General features: G+C 35.3%; 1 protein-coding gene across 1 annotated transcript in view; it reads right to left on the bottom strand.

Annotated features, from left to right (window-relative positions):
- PKHD1L1 (PKHD1 like 1) overlaps nucleotides 1-23,346 on the bottom strand; it is a 133,471-nt gene that overhangs the window by 10,860 nt on the left and 99,265 nt on the right. The window contains exons 58-72 of the mRNA XM_072949613.1: nucleotides 22,425-22,554; nucleotides 20,802-20,975; nucleotides 17,324-17,427; nucleotides 16,307-16,436; nucleotides 15,432-15,553; nucleotides 13,679-13,769; nucleotides 13,087-13,235; nucleotides 12,883-13,005; nucleotides 12,212-12,323; nucleotides 12,015-12,131; nucleotides 10,186-10,351; nucleotides 7,489-7,721; nucleotides 7,126-7,293; nucleotides 5,170-5,327; nucleotides 2,704-2,839 (exon numbers count right to left, since the gene is read on the bottom strand). Of these exons, the coding sequence (XP_072805714.1) occupies nucleotides 2,704-2,839; nucleotides 5,170-5,327; nucleotides 7,126-7,293; nucleotides 7,489-7,721; nucleotides 10,186-10,351; nucleotides 12,015-12,131; nucleotides 12,212-12,323; nucleotides 12,883-13,005; nucleotides 13,087-13,235; nucleotides 13,679-13,769; nucleotides 15,432-15,553; nucleotides 16,307-16,436; nucleotides 17,324-17,427; nucleotides 20,802-20,975; nucleotides 22,425-22,554 (2,113 nt within the window). The remainder of the gene's footprint in view (nucleotides 1-2,703; nucleotides 2,840-5,169; nucleotides 5,328-7,125; nucleotides 7,294-7,488; nucleotides 7,722-10,185; nucleotides 10,352-12,014; nucleotides 12,132-12,211; nucleotides 12,324-12,882; nucleotides 13,006-13,086; nucleotides 13,236-13,678; nucleotides 13,770-15,431; nucleotides 15,554-16,306; nucleotides 16,437-17,323; nucleotides 17,428-20,801; nucleotides 20,976-22,424; nucleotides 22,555-23,346) is intronic.

Genomic DNA, 23,346 nt, shown 5'->3' with positions numbered 1-23,346 from the left:
AGCTCAGTATTATCATTCTTTCATAGGAAAGTTTGCATATTAAAAACAAAAATACTTATAGAAACTGACCTGCAAAAATTAAAGTTAATTCTTTAAATAATACCATTAATATTAATTATACATTAAATTTATTTAAAAAAACAATTAGCTATAGACATGTACAAATGAGAAATAAGATCTAATTTGAACTGGGAGCCTATATGGTACTTGTAATAATATTTACATTTTCAGAATTTTAAAGCCTTGACCAAAGGCATTTGGTAATTTAAAAATGTAAATTTCACTTTAATAGCCATCTAGTTTACGGAGAGCTATATACCAACTCTTAAGGAAAATTTACAATTCAGTGCTTCTGTTTTAACTAAGGACAAAAGTATGTAATATAAATGAAGTTTGTATCAAAATCTCTCAGAAGGATCTTATGTTAATAAAACAGGTTTACATTTCAGCCTGAAAAATCTTCAGTTAATGCTAAACAAATTCTACTAGGGCACTGAATTTTGGAAAAGTGATTGAGACTACTATATATATAGTATATACTTCCATCAATAAACATATATATGATTTAATGGCAGAGGATCAAAAATGCCCAAGAAATAATAAATCCACTAACACATATTGAGCCCAAAGACTGACTGTACAACAACACTGGAATGAGACATGTAGCTTCTTACCACATTTCATAGTGAGGCTTACAAAGAAAAATAAATTAGAATCTTAGAAAGAAGAGGGTATTTCTTGTTAATGTAACAGACACTCATAGTAATGGTATAAGAAGGCTTTCATTCTTACTATATATTTCTTAAAATCTGCTAGTATAAGTTCTAGATGCAATTTAATTTAAACATTCTGTGAATCTAAAGAATGTGGTTTTGTGTTTTAAATTGAAGCTGCTCTTGAGCTACTGTTAGAGGTGCACACGCCCCTTATCCTATGTCTTCACAGTAATGCAAGGAAGCAGAGACACAGACAATAATAAATATTTGGGGTAATCCAAAAAGATACGTAGAGATTCATAGTACATGGATATTATTTTCCATTCCCAGTGTCAAAGCAAGATGTTTACCTAAAGGCAATGCTATTTCAGAAAAAAATTTCTAAGAGGGCAGTGGTGCCATTGTGTTGCAGCCCTCTGACACCTGTGTAATTGATGCCCTACATTAAATTCTGCCTGTTGACACAGTTTCTATTTTCTTAACTTGAATGATAGAGTACTTGGTACCAAAATGTTGTTTTAAAAAAGTTAAAATTTATGAAAGTTAAGCTGTAAATATGTTCCATCGTTTATATATAAAAATAAAACTGATTCTCTTAGCTTTTAAGGAAATAATGCAGCATAATAGTTAAGTGTATGGGTTCCAGAACTAGACTCTCTGTGTTCAGTACCTTGCTCTGCCCCTACCAGCTTTGATATTGCCTCTGGACTGAATTGTGTCTCCTCTCACCAAGCTCACGTGTTGCAGCCATAACCCTCACTGTGAGGGTATCTGGAGATGGGGTCTTTGAGAGGTAATTGGGTTTAGATGAAGTCATGAGGCTGGGGACTTCATGATGAATTAATGCACTTACAAGAAAAGCCACAAGAGCGCCTCCCCACCCCCCGACTCCATCTCTGCCACCTGAGAACACGTGAGAAGGCAGCCATTCACAAGTCAGGAGGAGCACTCCCACCAGAACCAGATCATACTGGTACCCTGGTCTCATGCTAGCAGCCTCCAGAACAGTGAGAAAATAAATCTGTTTTTAAGCCACCCAGTTTATTGTATTTTGTTATGGCAGCCTGAGCTGAGACAGAGACCTTGGCAAATTAACTCACCCCCTTGTGTCTGAGTTTACTCATCTGTGCCTACCTCACAGGGCTATTTATGGGATGTAGTACAGTTATTATATACAAAGCACTTAGAACAGTGCCTGACACATAGGAATGCCTCTGGAAACATGAGCTCTGTCTAGGACTCGTAGAAGCAGAACTTGCTCCAGGGACAACATGTGTATGGGTTATCCATTCACACTCTCCCGTCTTGCTTAAGAGTGTCATCTGCAGCACTTTCACGTCACTGTTAGCCAAGACTATGGGCGCAGCTGAAAACCATGATAAGTAGCACACGTGGAACGGAATGGCCCGGCCTTGCTAGTGTCCTGTTCAACAAAAAGACTTCAACGAGCAGAGACAAAGTTTGGTTTTGCAAATGTTGGTAAATGGGTAAGGTTAGCTTCTTCCACGTATTTCCTTTAAATTCAGAGTTTACTTTATCATATGTACTTCACGGTGTTCAACTGATGTTACGCTAGCTTTCTTGGCAATACGTCTGGTGACTGCCAATGAATTTAGGTTCCGACCTCTATGAAATAGAAGTAAAGCAGAGCTAGGGTAAAAATTCTAAGCAAAATCTCTTCTGTACGTAGGAATAACTGAACTAAATGTGTAGAATGCAAATTCTCACAGGGCAAATGAATATAGCCATTATACACACAAACTTGTATCTGCATGTGTGCAGATAGATAAGAATTCCATCAGCAGTGATTTTTCAGCACATACATGTTGTAAATGAACACATTTTAGTGTTTGGTGGACCATGGGTAAAAATGCATTTTCTCTTGTATTTGTCAAGGGCTAAAGAATTAAATATTAAACATGAAACATGACAGAATTTTATATATAATTAAGTACATATTCAGTGTGTGCTGTATTTGAGGAAATACCTGTATACAGATGTCTTTTAAGTTCACAGTGTTTCTGTTGGGAGTTCCATACTGTATTTTTGGGACAGACCAATGCATTGTTCACATAGACATCCAAACGCTGCAGTGTGGAGAAAAAAATTCCTACCAGAACAGCCTATTAAAAATAAACAATACTTTTGTTGTTTTAAGAGAACAATGAAACAGAATATTTAGAATTTAGCACTTTAAAAATATCCTTTAACTATACATGCCTTCTGTAAAATATTAAAAACAAGTTTGATGGATTTAGGATAAATATTGAGCTAAAATGTTAAATAGATTTACATTCAACCATTCATATAGATGTTACAACTTAACTCTTAATGATTCTCAGTAGAAAAGAATGTAATATAACAAAAAATTATTACAGGACAATCTCTAAATTAAAGGAGTTCCTTTAAAAGCTAACAATGTTCAATACAGGCTTTCACTCCAGGGGTAGAAGAAATGGGAGCGTTAGCAGAGCTCTGTACAATGTAACCACAGAAAATTATGCACCGACTGTTGAAAAAAAATGCTTATCTCTGAGAAAAGTTAGGTACTAAGACTAATAAATACCAGTCAAAATAACTATCTTAATTCAATTTTGGTCATTTTTCATGTTTAGTCCCCATATTTCATGCTATCAGATAAAATCATAAAGTAAGGAGTCTGGCTTTTGCAAGGAATTATAGGGAATTTAATAAGCTACATGCAGCTTTGGAATTTTCTTTTGAGTTTGTCTACAGAGGCTCAGAATATTAATAGTCACGTTACTTTGTAGTTACCTTTATTTTTAAAATTAATATACTCTCTTTCATTCAGAAATCAAGTGCCTATCTGAGCCAGGCCCTATTCTAGGGACTCTCAAAAGTCCCTGTCCTATCTGGGTTTATATTCTAGAATGAAGAGAGAGACAATAAATAATAGAAATGTTAAAAATTAAAGGATGAAGCATATTAGAAGATGATAAGTAAGTGCTTTGGAAAAAAAGAAAAGGTAGTTCAGAGTATGAGTAACTAGGAGAGCCAAGAAGGGAGAGGTGACCAAGGTAGGTCTACTGAGAGGATGGGAGTGAGGAGGTGGGGGAGTCAGCCACCCAGGGTAGAATGCACAGGCAGACTCAACATCTGAAACATGGGCCAAGGTGGCAGCATGTCTGGAATGCTGAGCAATAGCAAGGAGCCCAGGGTGGCTGGGGGGCAGAGGCGTGCAAGAAGTCAGAGAGCTAAGGGATGGGGGAGATTGTCTCAGTGCCTTGTAGGCCATTGTGAGCACTCGGGCTCTTGAACAAAGGCCAGTGGGGAAATTACTGTAGAGTTTAAGGCCCACGAGTGGCCTGGTCTGACTTGTTCTCAGTGTATCTCACTGATGGCTGAGGTGAGAACAGACAACAGAGGGGGCAAAGGTGAGCAGGAGGAGGAGCTGGGAGGCAACTGCCTTACTTCAGGGAAGAAATAATGTTGGCTCATATTGGATGGTGGCAATGGAGGTAGTGAGAAGTGGTCAGATTCTGGATATTTTGAAGGGAGACTCAACAGGATTTGCAGATAGATTGGATGAGGAATGGGAGAGAAAGAGAGAAATCAAGAATGGTTCTAAGATTTTATCTTGAGCAACTGATAGGATGCAACTGCTGTCACCTGAGAAGGGGCAAATGTCTCCTCTCCTTACTCCTCTCTCTGCTTCATCTGATTCGTGTCCTTTCTTCACAGTCCTTATACTCTAGGACCTAAAAGTCTCATTCTTAGAAAAGAAAATCCATATTACGTGACGACTGCTTAACCTCACTCTCTTTTCCCACTGACATAGTATATGTAATTTATTCATCCTTGTTGAATTCAGTTTATAGCAGAGTTGACATTATTGAAGGTATTTTAGAAAATGTGCTGTGATCTCTGAAATATATTCCAAAGATGTGTTTGTGATATATATAAATAATAGCAGCACGGAAGAATAAATGTACAATTTCAAGTGACCAGTTTTAGATCCATACTATTTTTATGTCAGGGAGGAGGGTATAGCTCAAATGGTAGAGCACGTGCTTAGTGTGCACAAGGTCCTGAGTTCAATCCCCAGTACCTCCTCTAAAAATAAATAAACCTAATTAACTCTCCCAGTCCAAAAAAAAAAAAATCCTTGCAAAGGGACTATTTTTATGTAAAAGTTTAGGTTTGCTTGCTAATCACACACATCGTAGGACTCACTGTCACGCCGCCTCAGACAGAGCAGCAGAACCAAGCGCATACTGCAGGGAGCTGCTTGGTACTCAAATGTGCTCTCAGGCTGATGAAAACAGTCTGGACTGATAGTGTTTCTAGTAGTTCCCTGCTGGTCCCTGAAAATGAGCTGCAGGATGATGATGTTTCAGAGAGCAGTGAAGGAGATAAATTCCCTCGCAGACAGAAGTACGTGCAAATAATAAACACCAATCAGTCTTAAGAGATTACTTCTATCTTGCCTTACCTGGTTATGGTCAACATTAAGCAGCATCAGTCGAAGATTCTGAGGACTGGTGCCAGTGAAGTAAACTTCGTAAGATTTGCCCAGAGCCACGATGCTATGGAACAGGGACAGTCTCCTCCGGCACGTGTACCCGGCACACCAGCCATGATCCTGTGGGCCTACATCCACACAGATGAGAGTTCACGTTCCCTATTACGAGTATGATTAGTGCAAAGCCTGAAGAGTAACTGTATTAAAAATAAATTGCCGTGGGCAAGTTCAGCATGTATAGCCATTATCTATCGACCCATCCATTCAATGATCTAAGTTATTTCTCAAACCTCAACTTAAAAAGGAAGGAAGGCAGCAAAGCAACTCCCTCTCTACTATCCTTACTTCTAGACTGCCGAGGGTCAGAAGGGTAAATTAATGCATCGAGGATTTGTACTGGAAGGTCATTGAAGGAAGGAGCAGATATACATGAATCTTTACTCTAATAATCATATTTGAACCCAGGGCACATGGTGAGGATGCAAATGCTTGATGCCTTCTCCTAGCTATCAAATGTGACTTTGTGTGGGGAACCAACTTTCTCAGACTCTTTGCTGAGGAATATGTTACAACAGAGTTAATTTGTTAAAAAAAAGAGCCTGTACCTAGAAAACATGGACATCTGTATGCCCGAATAATTAATTTATTAATTATTTCTTTCACTTACTCATTTGTTCATTAGTTAATTTGTAAATTCAGCAAACTCTTATGTGTGTGTGTTTTATTACCTTTAATCTTCTTCCACTGTTATTCTAATACAATTTTGTTAAAGGCTGTGATTACAAGTACTGTTTAAGGGTCAATATCATTAATGGACCAAAGCAATCTGAAAAATAGCATTCCATTAAACCCTCTAGAAAGCCAGAAGAAAGCGAATGCTTTTCACCTGAATACAACCATTCCAGAACACATGTAACGTGACTGTTATAGCAAACTTCTCTATTTCACCTCAGTTTTAAAGTGGCTGGGATTGTACATATATACAGCAGTAAGTGAGATATGGAATGATGAATTTTCTTGATGTATTTATTCATTAGCTTTGCTCAATTTCCTAGCTTGCTTAGAATTATTATCAATATTTATAACTGAATTTCAGTTGAATTTTAAATCAATATAGACTTCTGAAGCTCCGGTAGAGCATAACCTACCCCTTAGCATCCAAAGTATAAATCCTACTTTCAATTTTTAATTTTTTACTTATGTATAGTCAGTTTACAATGTGGTATCAATTTCTGGTGTACAGCACAATTCTTCAGTCATACGTGAATACACATATATTCATAAATCCTATTTTTAAATAAACCTTTGTGGGTTTTGAAAATAGAAATTTCTCTGTATAAAGTGAAAAATTTTAAGTGACAAAAGCCATATTTTAAAAATAAATAAAACTGAGCACTAAAAATTAAAGGGAAATTTTGGTGCTGTGTACAACTTTTATCCTAGGATTTTTTTTCCCGCCATCTTGTCTAGTGCATCCCAATCTTCAGTAATCCTTCCAACACCTTAATAATTTCTGCCATGCTGCTATCATTCATGTTATCATTAAATTATATCATCATTAACTTGAAAGTCACTTCTTAAAATTTAAATTAATTTAAAAGAGAAATGTAGTATCACTATTGTAAACGGAAAACTTGTGTTGCCTTTCAGAAAAAGAAAACGTAAACACAGACAGAGTGAACTCTTTCTCCACCATATAAAACAGAGCAATTTGAAAACATCTTCATTATTCACTGAATATTCTAATGTGGGGGACTACTGAGGAGTCAAGTCTCTCTCCTGCATATAGATCTTTCTTCCAAACAGAAGGCAGGAAAGTCCTGATGTCTGCTAGCTTTATGTGATAAATAATTTATGAGATATCTCCATGAATGTAATAAATAGTGAATGCTTTGAGTAATGAGTTTGTTTACACTGAATACCTACCATTAATGAGATCAACATAACCATTGCCCACTATAGCCACTGGTGAGAGTCTGCGAGTTTCCGTGTCAGAATCCAGGCTTTCAATAACCATCATTGCATGTTCCATCCCGAAGCACCGATAGCTCTGCCATTCTGGAATGTATTTGCAAGTAGAATCTCTAATGATTCCTAGAAACATGGGAATACACAGTTAGCAAGGAAAAAGGATCTCCTTACAAAAGCATCCACAAACTATCTTTTGCTTGTTATATAAGATTAACAAATAGAAAATATAAGTTATTAGTTGAGTATATCAATCATTAAAAACAAAATATACATTTTATTTCATGAACCTGATGATTAACAGAATAAGAGCCAACAAACCTTTATAAGGTGCTTTCTCAGTGATAGGAATTCTACTTCCATTTGGGAATGAGAGCATCACTTTAGGAATTCTGTAGTCTCCAATTCCAAACTGGCTATTTCCATTCCATTCATATTCTGCTTCAGGTATCACTGAACCAGAGTTCCCCAGAAAGGAGCCATCCATGTCTCTAAGTAAAGATTTCCTTTTGGCATCGCAAACCATGTCTACACAATCAGATGGATTCACCTTACTGTGGAGAAAAGGTGAAAGGCATGAATACTTGGATTTAGTATCCCTCCTTGTTTCTGGAGAGCATTTAAATAAACTTGCATATTTGATGAGTATCCAAAAAAATTGGTTGATTCAATCTTATTTCAGAAAGGAGTCAAAGTGGGACCAAGTAGCATATGTAATTAGCATTGTAATGAGAACCGTTTTTCTATTGTGTTGCTTTGGTCTATTATTATGAATTCATTAACATTTCAAAAGGACAAGTTATACCTGTGGGAAATAAAATTAGAATTCCATTTTGCTATCCATATTTTGTGGAATGATAGATTTCATATTTGTGTATTGCTCAAAATATACTAACATTGCACCAAAGAGTAGGTAAATTACTCAGCTGTACAGACATACAAAATCCTTGTGTTGGCAGGGAAGTCTTTATATATTTTCCCTTCCTTCTCTGTTTTTAATGGGTCTTCAACAATTATAAATCGGTTGCATGCTTTCTATAAAACAATCTAAATACTTAATAAAAGTTCAGTCCCCTTCACCTTTCTATCCCAAGCTCTTGGGCTCACCACCAACTGCAGATTAGTATATATTTTTGTAGACCTTCACCTATGTATGTACAAATAAATATTTTGATTATGATTTTTATGGTATATATTTTAATAACCATTCCATAGATACGTGAACTGTAAGAGATGAAATTCTATAAACTCATCATTCAGTTCAATCATAGATGGTGTTCTGCCTTTATCTTCAGCCACCTGGAGTGTTGACTGTTATTGGTTATGATAAAAAAATGGCTGCTTAATTTGCAATGTACTACACATTGTATATTATGCTTAGTATACTGTATACTTGCATTATACATACAGCATACAGCACACAGCACACCATGGGGGAATATAATTTATTCCAGAGTTATAGCAATAAAATACTACCTAATAGACCTAAGCTTTTTGCTAAGAAAGACATGAAGCTATAAATTATCCCTTACTCTACTATTAGTTTTGGAGATGATTCGAGTAAATATTTATGTAGGTCATGTATTCTCTGGTTCAAGTGTGTGCAGTGTTTTTATGAGCAACTCTGTGAATAGAGTGCCCAGTGGCACTCTAACATAGTGGCTTAGGGTTCTGTTTTACTTCAGGATCCAAAAAAACAGAGCTTGAGATGTGGATTTTTGTTCAAGGGAAGAAGAGAAGCCATCCAGGGCAAGGGAAAAAAAAGGAAGATGACTTTGGTCTGTGGACTAGCTTCAATCTGATCCCAGGAGAACCTCTGGATCATGACTTGCACACTGTGCTGTTCCCATCTTGTGACAAGGGGGCCAGCCTTTTGCACTCTTGTATAAATTAGTCAGTTTTTGTGGACTACACGAAGGCGGTAGTAAGGAGAGCTTTAGCCTCTCACACCTATTCCTGTTTGGCTAAGAGCAATTGTCTGGAAAAGCAGGCAAATATAGGTTATTATTGGCCAACATTTAAAGCATTTGGAGACGGGGTGAGCCGCCTAGTAAAAGGGATCTGGGAGAATGCCAGCAGTGTCCCAATAAACGCACAGAACTCAAAGGCATGTTTTAAAATGTAGTATTTTCTTTATGACCTAGATATTAAAGTTATATATTAAATCTGAAAGATTCGATGATAACTAAATAGGAGCTAGTAGCTTTCTAGTCAGGAGAGGCTCTATTGAGCCAAAAAACACTGCAGTTCAACAATTATTAAACGAGGAGGGGTGGGTCTGTCATCAAAATAAGATCAGATGAAATCAGCCTATTCATGAAGCATTGCTTCTCTGCAGAGATGCCCATCTAATTAGCATTATTTCTTGTCCTCTCTATACTGAAAAAGGTCAAAGAGCTCTAACAGAAAATTTCTTTCCTTTAATATTTTTGTCTTATACCTAAATTTCTGGTCTGCACCTCTTATGAAGAGTAGCAGTTACTAACTATATTCTTTCAAGACTTAGAATCTAAGTGGTTCAGCTTCTAGAAATATTCTGACACCAACTAACCTTTGTGATTGAAAAAAAAATCACCGTTCAAAGTTTCTGTATAGTGTCGGTCACAATGATCATAATGACTCACATTTAATTTCCAAGCATATGTTGGGGTGCACATAATAAGATATTTGGAAAGCAAAAGGAAACAAAAGAGGTAAGGAGAAGGGAAGAAATGATATAGATGACTTTCTTTTCTAATGACTATTAATGGAGAGAGATTAACATACAAATACACTTCTGACCTAGTCTCTGTCTTTTATGTTTAATGGTGGTGTCTTTTATGATGCATGGGGGAAAAAGTATGAGAAAATACACATATTAAGGCCTAGCTTCTTCAACTTGGCTGAAAATACAGATATATTAAATAGTTTTAACTTTCACAATGCCAATTAAATTTTATAGACATCTATGGCAGGGGAAGAAAACATAGGAAAACTGTGATGACAGTAAAGAAAAAACTGGGTTTTCATATATTTTACCTTACATCAGGTCTATGTATAAATATTTTTGATTGTTCAGTAGTGTCAACCAGCTGTATGTTCTTCACATGGATTGGATGCTGTAAATCCTCATTTAAAGGGTTAGTAATGAATATCACATTGGTTTCACCTGAACAAACATTTTTAAATCCAACAAAAGTTGAACCTACAACAAACACAACAGAAAAATAATTATTTTCTATAAAGTGGTAAAAATCAGTTTCATTTCATGTGAATTCCACTAAACACATCATTTAATACTATCCTGAACATGGAGCTCTTACCTTATGTGGTAGATTAAGTCCCCTACTGTTTGTGGCAGATTGTTGCCTCCCTATATTAACACCACTGAGTGGTCTTCTCCCATACTTTCTCTGAGCTTGGCATATTTGCTCTGTGACTTGCTTTGGACAACGGGACAAAAGCAACTGTGATATAAACAGATCTGAAAAGTGCTTGCATATTAAGGCTCACTCTCTCACGGTGTTCTTGGGGAATTCTGTGATTACCGTTATGTGAATAAGTCAGGGAGACATATGGCTCAGTCATCCCCATTACTCTAGCCATTGGCCAGCAACAATCACCAAACACGGAAGTGAGACCACCTTAGACTAACCAGTACCTAGATACCAGTGAATAATCCCAGGTAAGATTAGTAGAAGAACCACCCAGCTGAACAAAGCCAAAATTGCCAATCCACAGAATCATGAGCTAATAAACAGTTGTTTAGAGGTTCTAAATTTGAGGGATGGTCTGTTATGCAGCAAAGACTAACTGAAATACTATTGCTTTCTTGGCCTTACTGCATATATTGTGTGGCCAAAAGATAAAACTGATTGGATCAAACAACTTAATCTCTTTTGAACTTAAAACTGAAAACAGCAAAAAGTAACTCCAAAAATTCTTACATTAGTCATGTGCTATCTACAACCCTATCTGATTATATTTTCTCCTAAGCAAATACTGTATATGCGTGAATACAGGCCTGTAAGTGAGCATCAGTAAAATACCACAGTAGTAGACGCTGTTCGGACCTTGCGCAGATCTCCTTTCTTGGTACTAAACCCATGCAACATGTTACATAATTTTGGGCATCTTAAATAATTATTGGCAAAGATATCATCATTAGAAGTAACACTGAAAAATAATGATAATTTGTTTTGCATTTCTGGGGATTAAAGTCATGAGAAATCATATGTCAAAATTTAGATGTCTAATTTACTGAACGGCTTTCTTTGGAGAGACACTGGTTAAAGCTATCATGAAGGCGAGACTTGCTAAATGGAAATAGAGAATGGCTCAGCGTATTTAATGGGCAAGGTGAAAATACTTGGTATGTTCACTACAAGAATTTGTATATAATTATTTTACATTTTTAAGGAGGCAGCCTGGTTCAGTGAAAAAGCAGCAGGTTTGAAGTCAAGATTTCTTGATTCTAAGTCTAGCTCTGCCAATAGCTGTGGGAGTTTGGCAAAACCTTTAAAGAACTAAAATTTCTTTAGTTGTAAAACATTCTAATAAAATATAACCCTAATTTTATAAAAGGACTTCAAAATTTAGAAAAACTAATTAACATTAAATCCCTATACCAGTGTTTTTCTGTTGTTTTAGAAGGAAAATTAAATGCCAATTTTTTTAATATATATACAAATTTTGCCAGGGAACCGTTCTTGAAACTGATTCCAATGTCTAATTTCTTTACTTATCATATTGAGAAGATAAATTTAAATCATCATTTCTTATTAACAATGAAACATTATTAGTTATGTTCTACATATTCTTTTCAGAATTTGATTGGGTAGATTTCCAAAGACTATGTTTAAACTTGCCTGAGACGTCCAAAAGGCCAGAGATAGCATTGTAATTCATGATCCCTGCGTGGGGTTTCCGGGGCGCCATGTTATGTGCTGAAGCAAAGGTAGGCCAGCAAATCCCACTTCTCCCACCTTTTATAAAAAGAAGAAGGTTAATGAAATTTGAATATGCACTCTTATGAACCCCAAAATTAAAGTTCTGAAATTTTCACCTGATGGAGGTCTAGAACTTCGATGGGCAGCAGAAAGTTCAATATTGGGATCATCATTAGTTAGGACATCAGAGCAATTAAATTCAGGGCTACTTCCAACAATTAATGAGCTCTATTAAAACAAAAGTTCAAACAGTACAGCTTTAATAATGAATTTTCTCAAAAGAAAACACAATAACGAACAATAATGAATTCCACTGTAGCAAAACACAACCTATGTAACTTTGAGAAGTGGATCATTCATTAAACCAAGATGAAAAAGATGTGATTTCTGCCCTGAGTGGATGACATTCAAAGGGAGAAGAGGAAGACAGGCATGCAAATAATTGTATATAATGACATGTTCTGTTTCCATGATAGAAATATGTGCAGGAAACAGTGGAAACAAAAAGAGGAGAGAGTGTCAAAACTATCTAAGCTGGTTCAGGAAAGACTTCAAATGGTGAAAATTTAACAAACTGTAGGAAGATTAGCAGGTGATAAGCAACAAGAGGTGAGGGAAGGAGGGAGGAGAGGGGAGGATGGAGAGCTTCTTGGCAGAAGGTAAGGAGAACAAAGGAAGGAGGTGTGGATGAGCAGTGTAAAGAAGTCAAGAAAGTCATTCACATTCAATAATCTTCCCCTTCTCAGAGTTGCTCTTTCTTCTTTGTGTGGCTGCATTTAAGTCTTACCTTAATTTGTACTGTTTTACTGGAAATTTTGTGAGATACAGCAGGTGGCATGTAAATCATTGAAGAAATGGCCATTCCATTGTCAACCAGGGTCACATTATAGATACGTACACTCTCTGTTGTCTGTAATACAACTTGTACGTTACACAGCACAAAGTACAACCATAAATAAAAGTAAAAAATCAATTTTGGACATCCATTTACCTGAAAATAAATTCCGTAATCCCAACATGCCCAAATGGTAAATCCCTGTATAAGAGAACATTGAGGAAGGCCATCTTGGTTCATATAGATACCATATAAACCTCCATGGGCTTCATTGTCAAACCACTTTTCCAAGAAATTAGACTGACCTTTGAAGGAAATATAGAACCAGAGAATTAACATTATTTAATCAAGTCATATAATTATAAGCAACATCTGTTAAAGTCAAAATTCCTTTAAAGATTAAATATACAATGCAAATTTTAACAAGATGATCAAATATTTGTATGGCTCAGCTACTCACGGTTTACTCTGTTTAGTACTTCTCTTATCTAATGTGTCCCTTCACTGTTACTCAGAATAACTGTATACTCATTTGCAAAAGTCTGATTTAGTGTTAGCATCCTTAACTTATTATATCTAATTAAACATGAATTTCTTTAGAAAGACTCGAAGTTTGGATTCAAACAAGGTAAAACTTGAAACACACAATGATACTACTTGCTGTCTTGTATCACTAACTTGTTATTTATTTCTAACAAATCTGGACAAGTTGTTTCCTAGTTTTAGTGACTCTATGCCAAAGACTTACCCCAGCAAGGTTCACCATCAATGCGGTACCCTGCCCTTCCAAATCCAGCCACTACGTTATTCTGTAAGACTGTATTGGTCCCTCTATTTATCTATGACAAAGAAAATGCTTTGGGTCAGGTTCTGACACAATGGATGCAATGAGAGCAGGTATGCAACATACACAGGGAACCTAATTATGATGACACTTTCAGGAGTGAAATTTGATTCATCATTCACCCCATTCAGGTTTATAATATAGATGAAGTAGTGAAATTAACTTAGGTTCTTATTGTAAACCCATCACTAGATACTACACCTTAGACTTCATTAGAAAAGTACATTAAACAGATTACTTTTCATTTCAGTCACAAAACCTGCTGGATGTGGTTCAATATTAATAAGCCATAGACCAAACTCCAGTATTACAGCAAGGTTATAACAATTTTATCACTCTTTTTAGTTATATTGTTACCAATTTTATTTATTAAGAAAAAGACAACTAAGGCAATTTCAGTGGACCATAACACTCAGTAGAGGCATTCATTAGTTTAAAGACAATCTGCTATAATGAAAAACTGGACTAGAACTAGCCTTAGGTAATTACTTATTTTATAAGCCAAATCAAAGTGGTAAAAAATGAAAAGAATAGGGCAGGGAAGGTTTAGTTCTTGCCTCTACAGTATCAACAACACAGTCAAAATCTCATTTATATGAAGCATATTAAACATCTTTATTTTTAAAGATTGTGATAAAAATGAAGTCAAATGGAATTCATAAAAGTAAGACAAGTACCTTTCAAAAGACACACATAACTTTAAAGATTTGGAATTGACATTTGATTACATTCTAACATCTATAAATAGATGAAAAGAGATTTTACTTTAAAGTGACTATTAACAGTTGTACAAAACCAAAATTCAATCCTTATCCCATCTTTCAAAGAGAGCTATTTTTAATTGCTTTTCCTTCCTATGGTGTAAGTAAGATAAACACAAGAGGAAGCTATCTTTCCTCCAAATCTTTTCTCTGTTACTTTCTATTTTCTTGCTTACCATCTCACTCTACATCTAAATAAATACTTACAGTAATTCAAGAAACTTCCCAGGAAGCAAGAAGGGTCCAATTAATACTATCAGATAAAGGTAAATAATCTTTCAAATAGGATCATAAAAATTTTAGATGGGAAATGGATTTCAGAGATTCAATAGTCTAATTTTTCATATGAGGAAGGAAACTAAACTCAGAGTTAAATAGTAATATATGTAACACAGTCAATTAGCAGCAGAGACCCTGCAGTGGAACTCAAAAACAATGTTAGAGAAGCAAGGAAATAAGAGAACTATTTAAACCAATGAACCTCAACACAAAGAAGACTCCAACGGCTATTGGAGCTCACAACACGCTTTAAAAAAGTTCATTCTCTCCTATAATTAGTTCGTTTTATTAGTTCACCAATCTTTTTTTTTTAAATAGCTTTCTGTTTTATTTATTATTTAATTAATATTATTTTTTTATTTTGGTGGGGGGAGGTAACTAGGTTTATTTATTTTTAGAGAAGGTACTGGGGCTTGAACCCAGGACCTCATGCATGCTAGGCAAGCGCTCTACCACTTGAGCTATACCCTCCCCCCCATTAGTTCACCAATCTTTAAGAAAGAAAGGGTTTTCAATGACATTTTGAGATTTGAAATTCTATAGAAATTATAATCTTCAATCCAGAAATTATAAATTACCACTCTATATACATATAATGTTAAATTTGTTCACACTACCTCAATCGCTGCGTGCCAGAGAGTCGAACTCAAATCTTTTCTGTTTTGATAGGTTCCTGGCCAAACCGAAAGTGTAACCAAGTTTCCTCGGACTCTGTTGGCATCTCCCCATATTCTTATGCCTGGAAAAAAATAAAATTCCCACTGATACATACAAATTTGTAATGTGTACCATGGGGAATATCTTTCATTTTTTAAATAAGGTTAGTTTTCTAGTTTGAACCTGACAAGCAAACCCCTTCGATTTTAGAGTGAGTCCTCTGAACTCTTTGATACTCTACCTCTTCAATAGACTACCTGAATTAGAATCTTCTGGAACGCTTATTAAATATCTGGGTTCCCAGGCTCCACCTTAACAGACACACATACAGATTTTACATACGTTAAATGAGATTGTATTAAGCTTTAGCCTGACAGTTGAGAAAGGGTAACTCCCTAAATCAAATATGATTTTTATAAAATAATAACCTTTATTTGTGAATAATCTTTTTGATTTATATGTGAGAAGTATTTTAAAAGTCGTAGTAATTTAAACAACTGTTGATGAGATAACTCACATAAGATCACGGGGTGGAAAATAATTCTTCTGGAGCTGTGCTGCCCAACATGACAGCCACAGCCACATGTGACTACTTAAGTGTAAAGTAAGTACAATTAAATTAAATATAGTTAGAATAAAAAATCCAATTTCTCAGTCACATAAACCACATTTCAAGGGTTCAATGGCCACATGCAGTTTAGTAAATACCATGTTAGCACAGACATAGACCATTTCCATTCTCACAGAATGATCAACTGGACACCATGGCTCTGGAGTTTGCAGACAAGATTGTCTCAGAAATACATGTTATTGGACGAAAATATTTTTATATTACCTTCCCCCACGGTAAAGTGAATGATGTTATCATCTATGTCCAATCCATCTGTCCCAAACACACCAATTGCAGGGGAAAAGCCATTGTGAAAAGCACAGCCTCGAATATATGATGAGCCATGTTCTTGAATCTATAAAATATTGGGATTTATCGAACATTTAAAAAATAAAATTAAAGTACATTTAAAGGAAAACATTTGAAGTAGGTGATTTTCACGAAACCAATCTTTTTAAGTAAAATACACAATATACATTCCACAGAAGGACGAGTCCCAGTAGACCTCTTAATCCTGGGAAATTTCTATATACCTTCACCTGATGATGAAATAGAGCAAGAAAGTGTGCTTCCTTTAAAGGTGAATTAAAAACTCTCAAGTACTTTTCTATGCATTTATATTTTTATCACTACCTGCAAGATGCTAAGGAACTAAAAATTATTTTTCTGAATTGATTATATGATGAGCTGAGATTTTTTTAAATCATGAAAGTCAATATTCTAGGCAAGGGGTTACAATGTTTGTAAGAACCAGTCAACAAGAGGTTAGGTTTCAACTTCAAACCTACAAGATTATTTTTTATTTCCATAAGAAATATGTACTCTTTCATATTCTCTTCAATTGTCAACCCTAAACGTATTTATTTTCCCACTTTTGACAGAGACATGGATATAGAGACATGCTTTTCATTTGAAAAATTTAAGCAACACTCACTTTAGTTAATAGTATTTGGAAATATTTTTGGTCATTGCAAAATAAGGTGGAGATGTGAAATACTATTATAGATCTTCAATTCTTTCACCTTCTGTGCTCCATTTTCTACATTTTTTAAAACTGACCTTAAATAAATGCATCAAATGGCTCGAATCAAACGCTGCTATGAATCTAAAAATGTTAATGTTAAGAAACTTTTATTAGATTATAGTCTTAGCAATTCTAAGCTTTGTCTATTTAGTAAAGCAAAAATCTAACCAAAATCAAACTATTTGACTTTGAGTATATGCAAAAATTAAAGTACAAACCTGTCCCAGGTTAAGAAATGTAACAGCATATCTTGGATCTGTGCTATCCCTGAAGCCTTCTTGACCACTGTGATAAAATTCCACATTACTTATTCTTGCATTTCCTGGTGGGGAAAAGAGTTACACATTTTTTTTTCAAGCAGAATACAAATTTTTGGCAAGCTACAAAAGTAGTTGTAATTTTTCAAATTATAAATTCGTTTTCAACTTTTTCATGGCAATCTCATTCATTTTTCTTTGGTCTTTTAATATAAATAAGGCGATATTTCTGAACTTGTTTTTTCACTGCCCCTCACAAGAACCTTTTAGACATTTCTTTTTCTGAATAGGCTCCGTTCTCCATGAAATTTTAATATCACAGATATACTACGTATCTATCAGTGTATGGTGGCCCTTTGGAGGACCACAAACCACTATTTATTGACTTTTTTTTTTTTTTTGTCCCTCAAGAACCAATTTTCACCTGTTGGTGGTGATGTTGTCCCAATTGAGAATGCACTGCATGAGGCACAAGATATAATTTACCTGATGTTTCAATGCTGATGCCCTAAAGAGCTTTTAAGGACATTATCTTTATATAATCTTTTCCAGAATATGCATTGCCAAGTATCTGCTGATCAGTTTGTTGTAAGTGTCACTGAAGTGACAAAAGGCAATTTCACAGATTAATAATAACAACAATAACAATCCATGAGAGATGACTGTGCCAAGTGCTGTACTAAGTGCTCAACAGGTGATGTGTGGTTTAATTCTCAAACATCCTATGAGTCAGGAACTTTTATTATTCCCATCTTCTGTATAAGGAGACTGAGGCACAGAGGTTCATGGCCAGTAAGAAACAGTAGAGGATAGTCCTTGTTTCAAAAACTGATAAATCTAACAAAATGGATTGGAGAAGAGTTATTTTATACTAGAAGGGAAAAGCCTTCTGGAAACCTATGAGCTAGCGATTGGATGTATGGTGGAGAACATCAGAATAATAAGATAGAGACAGAGAAGAGATGGTTTCTACAGACCACCTGGGCCCACGACAGCCAGAGATGTTTACTTACATCACAAAACAATTTATAGGAGTCATGGGTATAGAGTCCATCATGGGACTTCAGGTTAGATAACCTGAATCAGTACCTAAGATCAGCATGATTTCGCCCTTCTGATCATCTACTTCTCTAACTTTAAAAGGGAGACAATATTTATGCCATAACACTGTGAGGATTAAATGACATAATATGTGTGAAATGCTTAGCACAGTGCCTGAAATCTTGTATTATGATCATCATTACTGTCCTCCTCACTTAAGCTTTTCTTGAGGGGGGGAATTAGGTTTAATTTTAATTAATTAATTAATTTTTAAATGGAGGAACTAGGGATTAAACCAAGGACCTCATGCATGTTAAGCATGCACTCAACCACTGAGCTATACTGTCCCCCTACTTAAGCTTCTGTTGGCTGATAATGACCATTAAGTAGATGTTAGAGTCAAATAGCTACTTGTTCAACATAATGATTTTCTAAAATGTGAGCTGCTGCAAAATGGAATAGGCAGTGGTATAAACAAGTGAAGGACTGCTGAAACAGTTCCAGTCAAAAACAGATGATTACTCCTGGTACTCAGATTGTGAGACTGAAACACCAGCTCCCAATAAAAAGAATCAGGATTACTTGGAGGAACTTTCAGTGTTGGCAAGAAAAAAAAATTACAACATGTGCTTGTCTTATCAGAAAGCGAATAAACCAAAAATAAAAGTCAGAAGGAGGACTTAAGTATTAACATGAAAAGGTTCTGAAAGTCAGTGAGGGGGCATTTGCAGTCCAATAAGATCAATGATCACAATGGATTAGAACATATCAAATATGTTCAAATCCATGGAGCTTATAATGGTACCAATAACAAAACAATACAAAAACTCCTTTTTCACCTTTGGAGGATACTTGGGAACCAACCCATTATTTTGAAAACTAGTTAATAAAGGGAAAGAATCAAACATTTTCCCTGCATTTCCTATGTAAACTGTCCTGCAAGGTAATCAAACAGGTGCTTGGGAGAACTTCTCTTTATAGAAGTATTCTAGATTATAAATGAGGAGGGAATGGTAAAATTAAAATATCACAATTTTAAACCTCAGTGATTCAATAGATCCAGGCAATGATCATTAATGGCTGCTAACATCACAAAAGGAAAATCAATTGTACATTATGTGCCTATTAATGGAAAAATAACCACCAACTAGTAGGAATTATTGCCTAAAAATTGAGTCCAGGTTTGGTCAGTTTGCTACTTCTAAGCTACTTATGCGTAGAAAATATACAAGGGAGGCAGGGACAAGTTAAATTCTAGAGATGAATCACTAAATTCAGACTATTGGAAACACTATGGACAGATGACCTAGCTTCTTTTATAAATAAATTGCAAGAAAAGAGAAATGAATCAGAGATTTAAGATTCATAACCAATTGCAACATGGATCTTATTTAGATCCTGTTATGAACAAAGAGAGTGAAAGAGAAAAAAGGAAAGACAGGAAGGGAGGAAATAAAGGAAGGAAGGAAAGAAGGAAGGAAGGGAGGGAGGGAGGGAGGAAGGAAGGAAGGAAGAAAGAAAGAAAGAGGAGGATGAGAGGAAAGGAGGGAGAAAAAGGGAGGATGTGGGAGGGAAGGAAGGAGGGAGGAAAGTGGGTAAGCCTATAGATCAAACAAGATTGGCCAAGTGGATACTGGTGGTAACTGGTGATGGTTATACTGGGATTCATTACACATTTCTCTATTTTTGATGTATGTTTGAAATTTTCCTTCAAACAAAAATAACAGCTCAGTTGTGCTTGTTACGAAATGATTTCTGTTTGCATGAGAGGCTGGGCTAGCTGTGATGTAGGTCATTGATTGTTAATTTGTTATTCTTTTGTCTGTGAAGGTAAAATAAGTAGAATCATGTTAGAAATTTGGTTTTGGAGGGTGGCCCCTGGACTATATAATCCCTCTCAAGGTGGTATTTTTCCATGTGTTAAAAACAAGACATCAGGCCCCAATGGAGTCACTTCTGCCCTGCAACATCAAACAGACTTACTTACAATTACAGATCTCCCAGAAATGGAATCTTAACCCAGTCAGTCAGGAATTGCCTGATCAGCATTGGTGAGGTCATCTGCTCAATAAATGTTTGCCACCCCTATAGGGAAAGTAACTTTGCAATAATGAATCTGATTTTTGCCTGGTTTAACTACCTTATTCCTGCCCTCTTCTGCCTATAAAAGTCTCTTATTTTGTACAGTTCTTTGGACCTTCTTTCTATGGGGCAGACTGGATGCCACCTGATTTATAAAATCATTGAATAAAGCCAGTAAGATTTTAAAAATTTACTCAGTTGGATTTTGTTTTTTAATGCATATGATCCTATAAAGGAGTGGGGATTATTTAAGACCTAAACACAGAAGAGACCATGCTATATTTCATTTAGAAAAATTAATTCAATTTGTACTAACCTTTAAACGTCATCTCATTTTCAGTGAATGGGCTGACTAGGACGCGTGCACCAAAAGATTCCTTGAACCAACCTGGGTAATCTTCACCAAGTATTTTGATGTTCCTACTTAGTATTCCAACATCAGCTGCTAATGTGTAGCTCTGACCAGTTGCAGGAACATGGTATCTTTGAGCTGCAGCAGAAGGACAGTTTGATGCTGAGAAACAACCTGTCTTTGTTTCTTTGTAGCTCACAGGCCACATAACTTACTGATATGCCAAAAGGCAACACGAATACATGAACTGATTAGAGTTACATGCTTAAATCTACACAGGTGGCAGTTGGAAATTAAACCTTTTTATTTATAAAATAAAATATAATCAAAAGTATTTCTTCTATTTACACCAAAAAGACAATAATCAGCACTTACAAAGTTACCACTTCGGAAGTATTTTGCAAACACTTCAAATTATACACAAAAGATAAGTTAGGAAGCTTATTGTAGTTTTAATAGGAGATAAGACAGAGAAGTAAAAGAATTTGCCCAAGGCCATGTGGAGAATCAGCAATACACAGATACTACCTCTCCTGATGCCTAAACCTTGGTTTGTTCCACTTTTTCTGTAACGGATTTTGTATGAATCACAATTCTTCATAAACATTTAGTAGTATATCAAATACAGCCTGGACATTTGCATCTTAGTGATTCTAAAATATAACTAAATTACATTCTACACTTCTAGAAATCTCACTTAAAACTTTAAGATAAGCAGGTACATTTCAAACAGAGAGAAGTACTTGGTACTTTTAAATGAAAGAATCTGTAATGTCAAATTTCAAAAAAGATTTTACAACTAAAATATTCTTCAAAGAAATTTTTGTCTTTTGATTTAAAGAAAAATATGTGGTACAGAATGATGGACATGCGCTTCAATCAACATACTGCTTTAAAAAGTTCTTTTAAGTTTCTTTTTCATGCAGGTCAAACATGTGGGTCCACCAGTCTATCATGTCCCCTTGGCTGGCGCTCTCATAAGCATCAGAAGTATCTGAATGGCTTTTCTAATATTACCCTCCTGTCTGCTTCCACTTCCTGAGATTCAGATGAATTTAGCATGCCAAACAGGGAAAGACTGGGATGCTGGGAAGGTCCCGACTCTACAAGTTGGAAGATTATCTTCACATGATTCTGATTAATTCCTTCTCTCCTTGAGATTTACAGTTTTATCATTTTGCTGCAGCTTGTCTAAATGCAGTTACAGATGAGGAATGCGTCAATGAAACAAATCAGGACAAAGATGCACTTGGATCAAGGTTTCTCAAATTTAGTGTGAGTAAGGATCTCACAAAACTCGCTTAAAACAGAAAGTGCCAGTCTTACCCCACAGAATGTAATGCAGTAGGTCGTTGCTGAATATTTGCTGAATGAATGAATGAATGAATACACATAATACGACTTTTTGTAGCCAACACATAAATAGTAGCACCCACTGGGTACCAGTGCCAATCTGAGTGAAATGCTCCTCTAAAGTATTTGTGAGATATTTTATCAAATAATTGTAATTATAGAGGAGGGCACTAAAATATGAATATTTAAAACGTCTTAATTACATATTTATTTGGTTAAAGAACAGCCACTTACCGAGGTGAGTGTAGGAAAGGGTATCATTGAGAATGAGAAGTTTGTGATCGTGCAGGATTTTAACGATACTTCTAGTTTCTGTCTGGTGGAAATCATAGCTTGTGGTTGTTATCACAATCTCTTCTCCCTCCTTAGAAGAATTCAAGAGTCAAATTCAAGAACAATTAAAAAAAAGCTTATATTTCTTAATAACTATTAAATAATTCTAATTTAACTTACATCTGACTAGAATCATGGTATTATCAGAGAGAACAAACCATACATTTTTAGGTCTCTAAAATAAATGTGCATTTGTTTGACATTAAGAATTCTAAATTTTGAACTATCTCAAATTTCTTTAAATTTAATTCAGTCATTTAATAAAACACAAGCAATATATCTTTTTAAACAATTAAATAGATCAAAGCAAATATGTTCCTATTTTTATTAAAAACTGGTCAGGACATGGACCTAGAGATTATCGTATTTAGTGAAATAAGTCAGATAGAGAAAGTCAAATATCATATGACATCACTTATATGTGGAATCTAAAAAAACGACACAAATGAACTTATATACAAAACAGACTCAGACATGGGAAACGAATTTACAATTACCAAGGGGGAAAGCAGGGATAAATTAGAAGTGTAGGATTAGCAGAAACAAGCTACTACATATAAAATAGATAAACAAGGTCTTACTGTATGGCACGGCTATGCAATAGCTGGTAAAAACCCATAATGAAAGAGAATATGAAAAAGAATATATATATATAACTGAGTCACTATACTGTACACCAGAAATTAGCACAACACTGTAAATCAACTACACTTCAATAAAAATAAATAAATAAAAACTAGTCAGAACAATATTCTGAAGACTTAAAAAAATTTCCCCATTTTTTTTTTCACACAATTAACCATCACTTGATATTCCTGAAAAA

The sequence above is a fragment of the Vicugna pacos genome, chromosome 25, assembly GCF_048564905.1.
Source record: "Vicugna pacos chromosome 25, VicPac4, whole genome shotgun sequence".
Taxonomy (NCBI): Eukaryota; Metazoa; Chordata; class Mammalia; order Artiodactyla; family Camelidae; genus Vicugna; species Vicugna pacos.
This window is presented reverse-complemented; position numbering and strand designations above follow the sequence as displayed.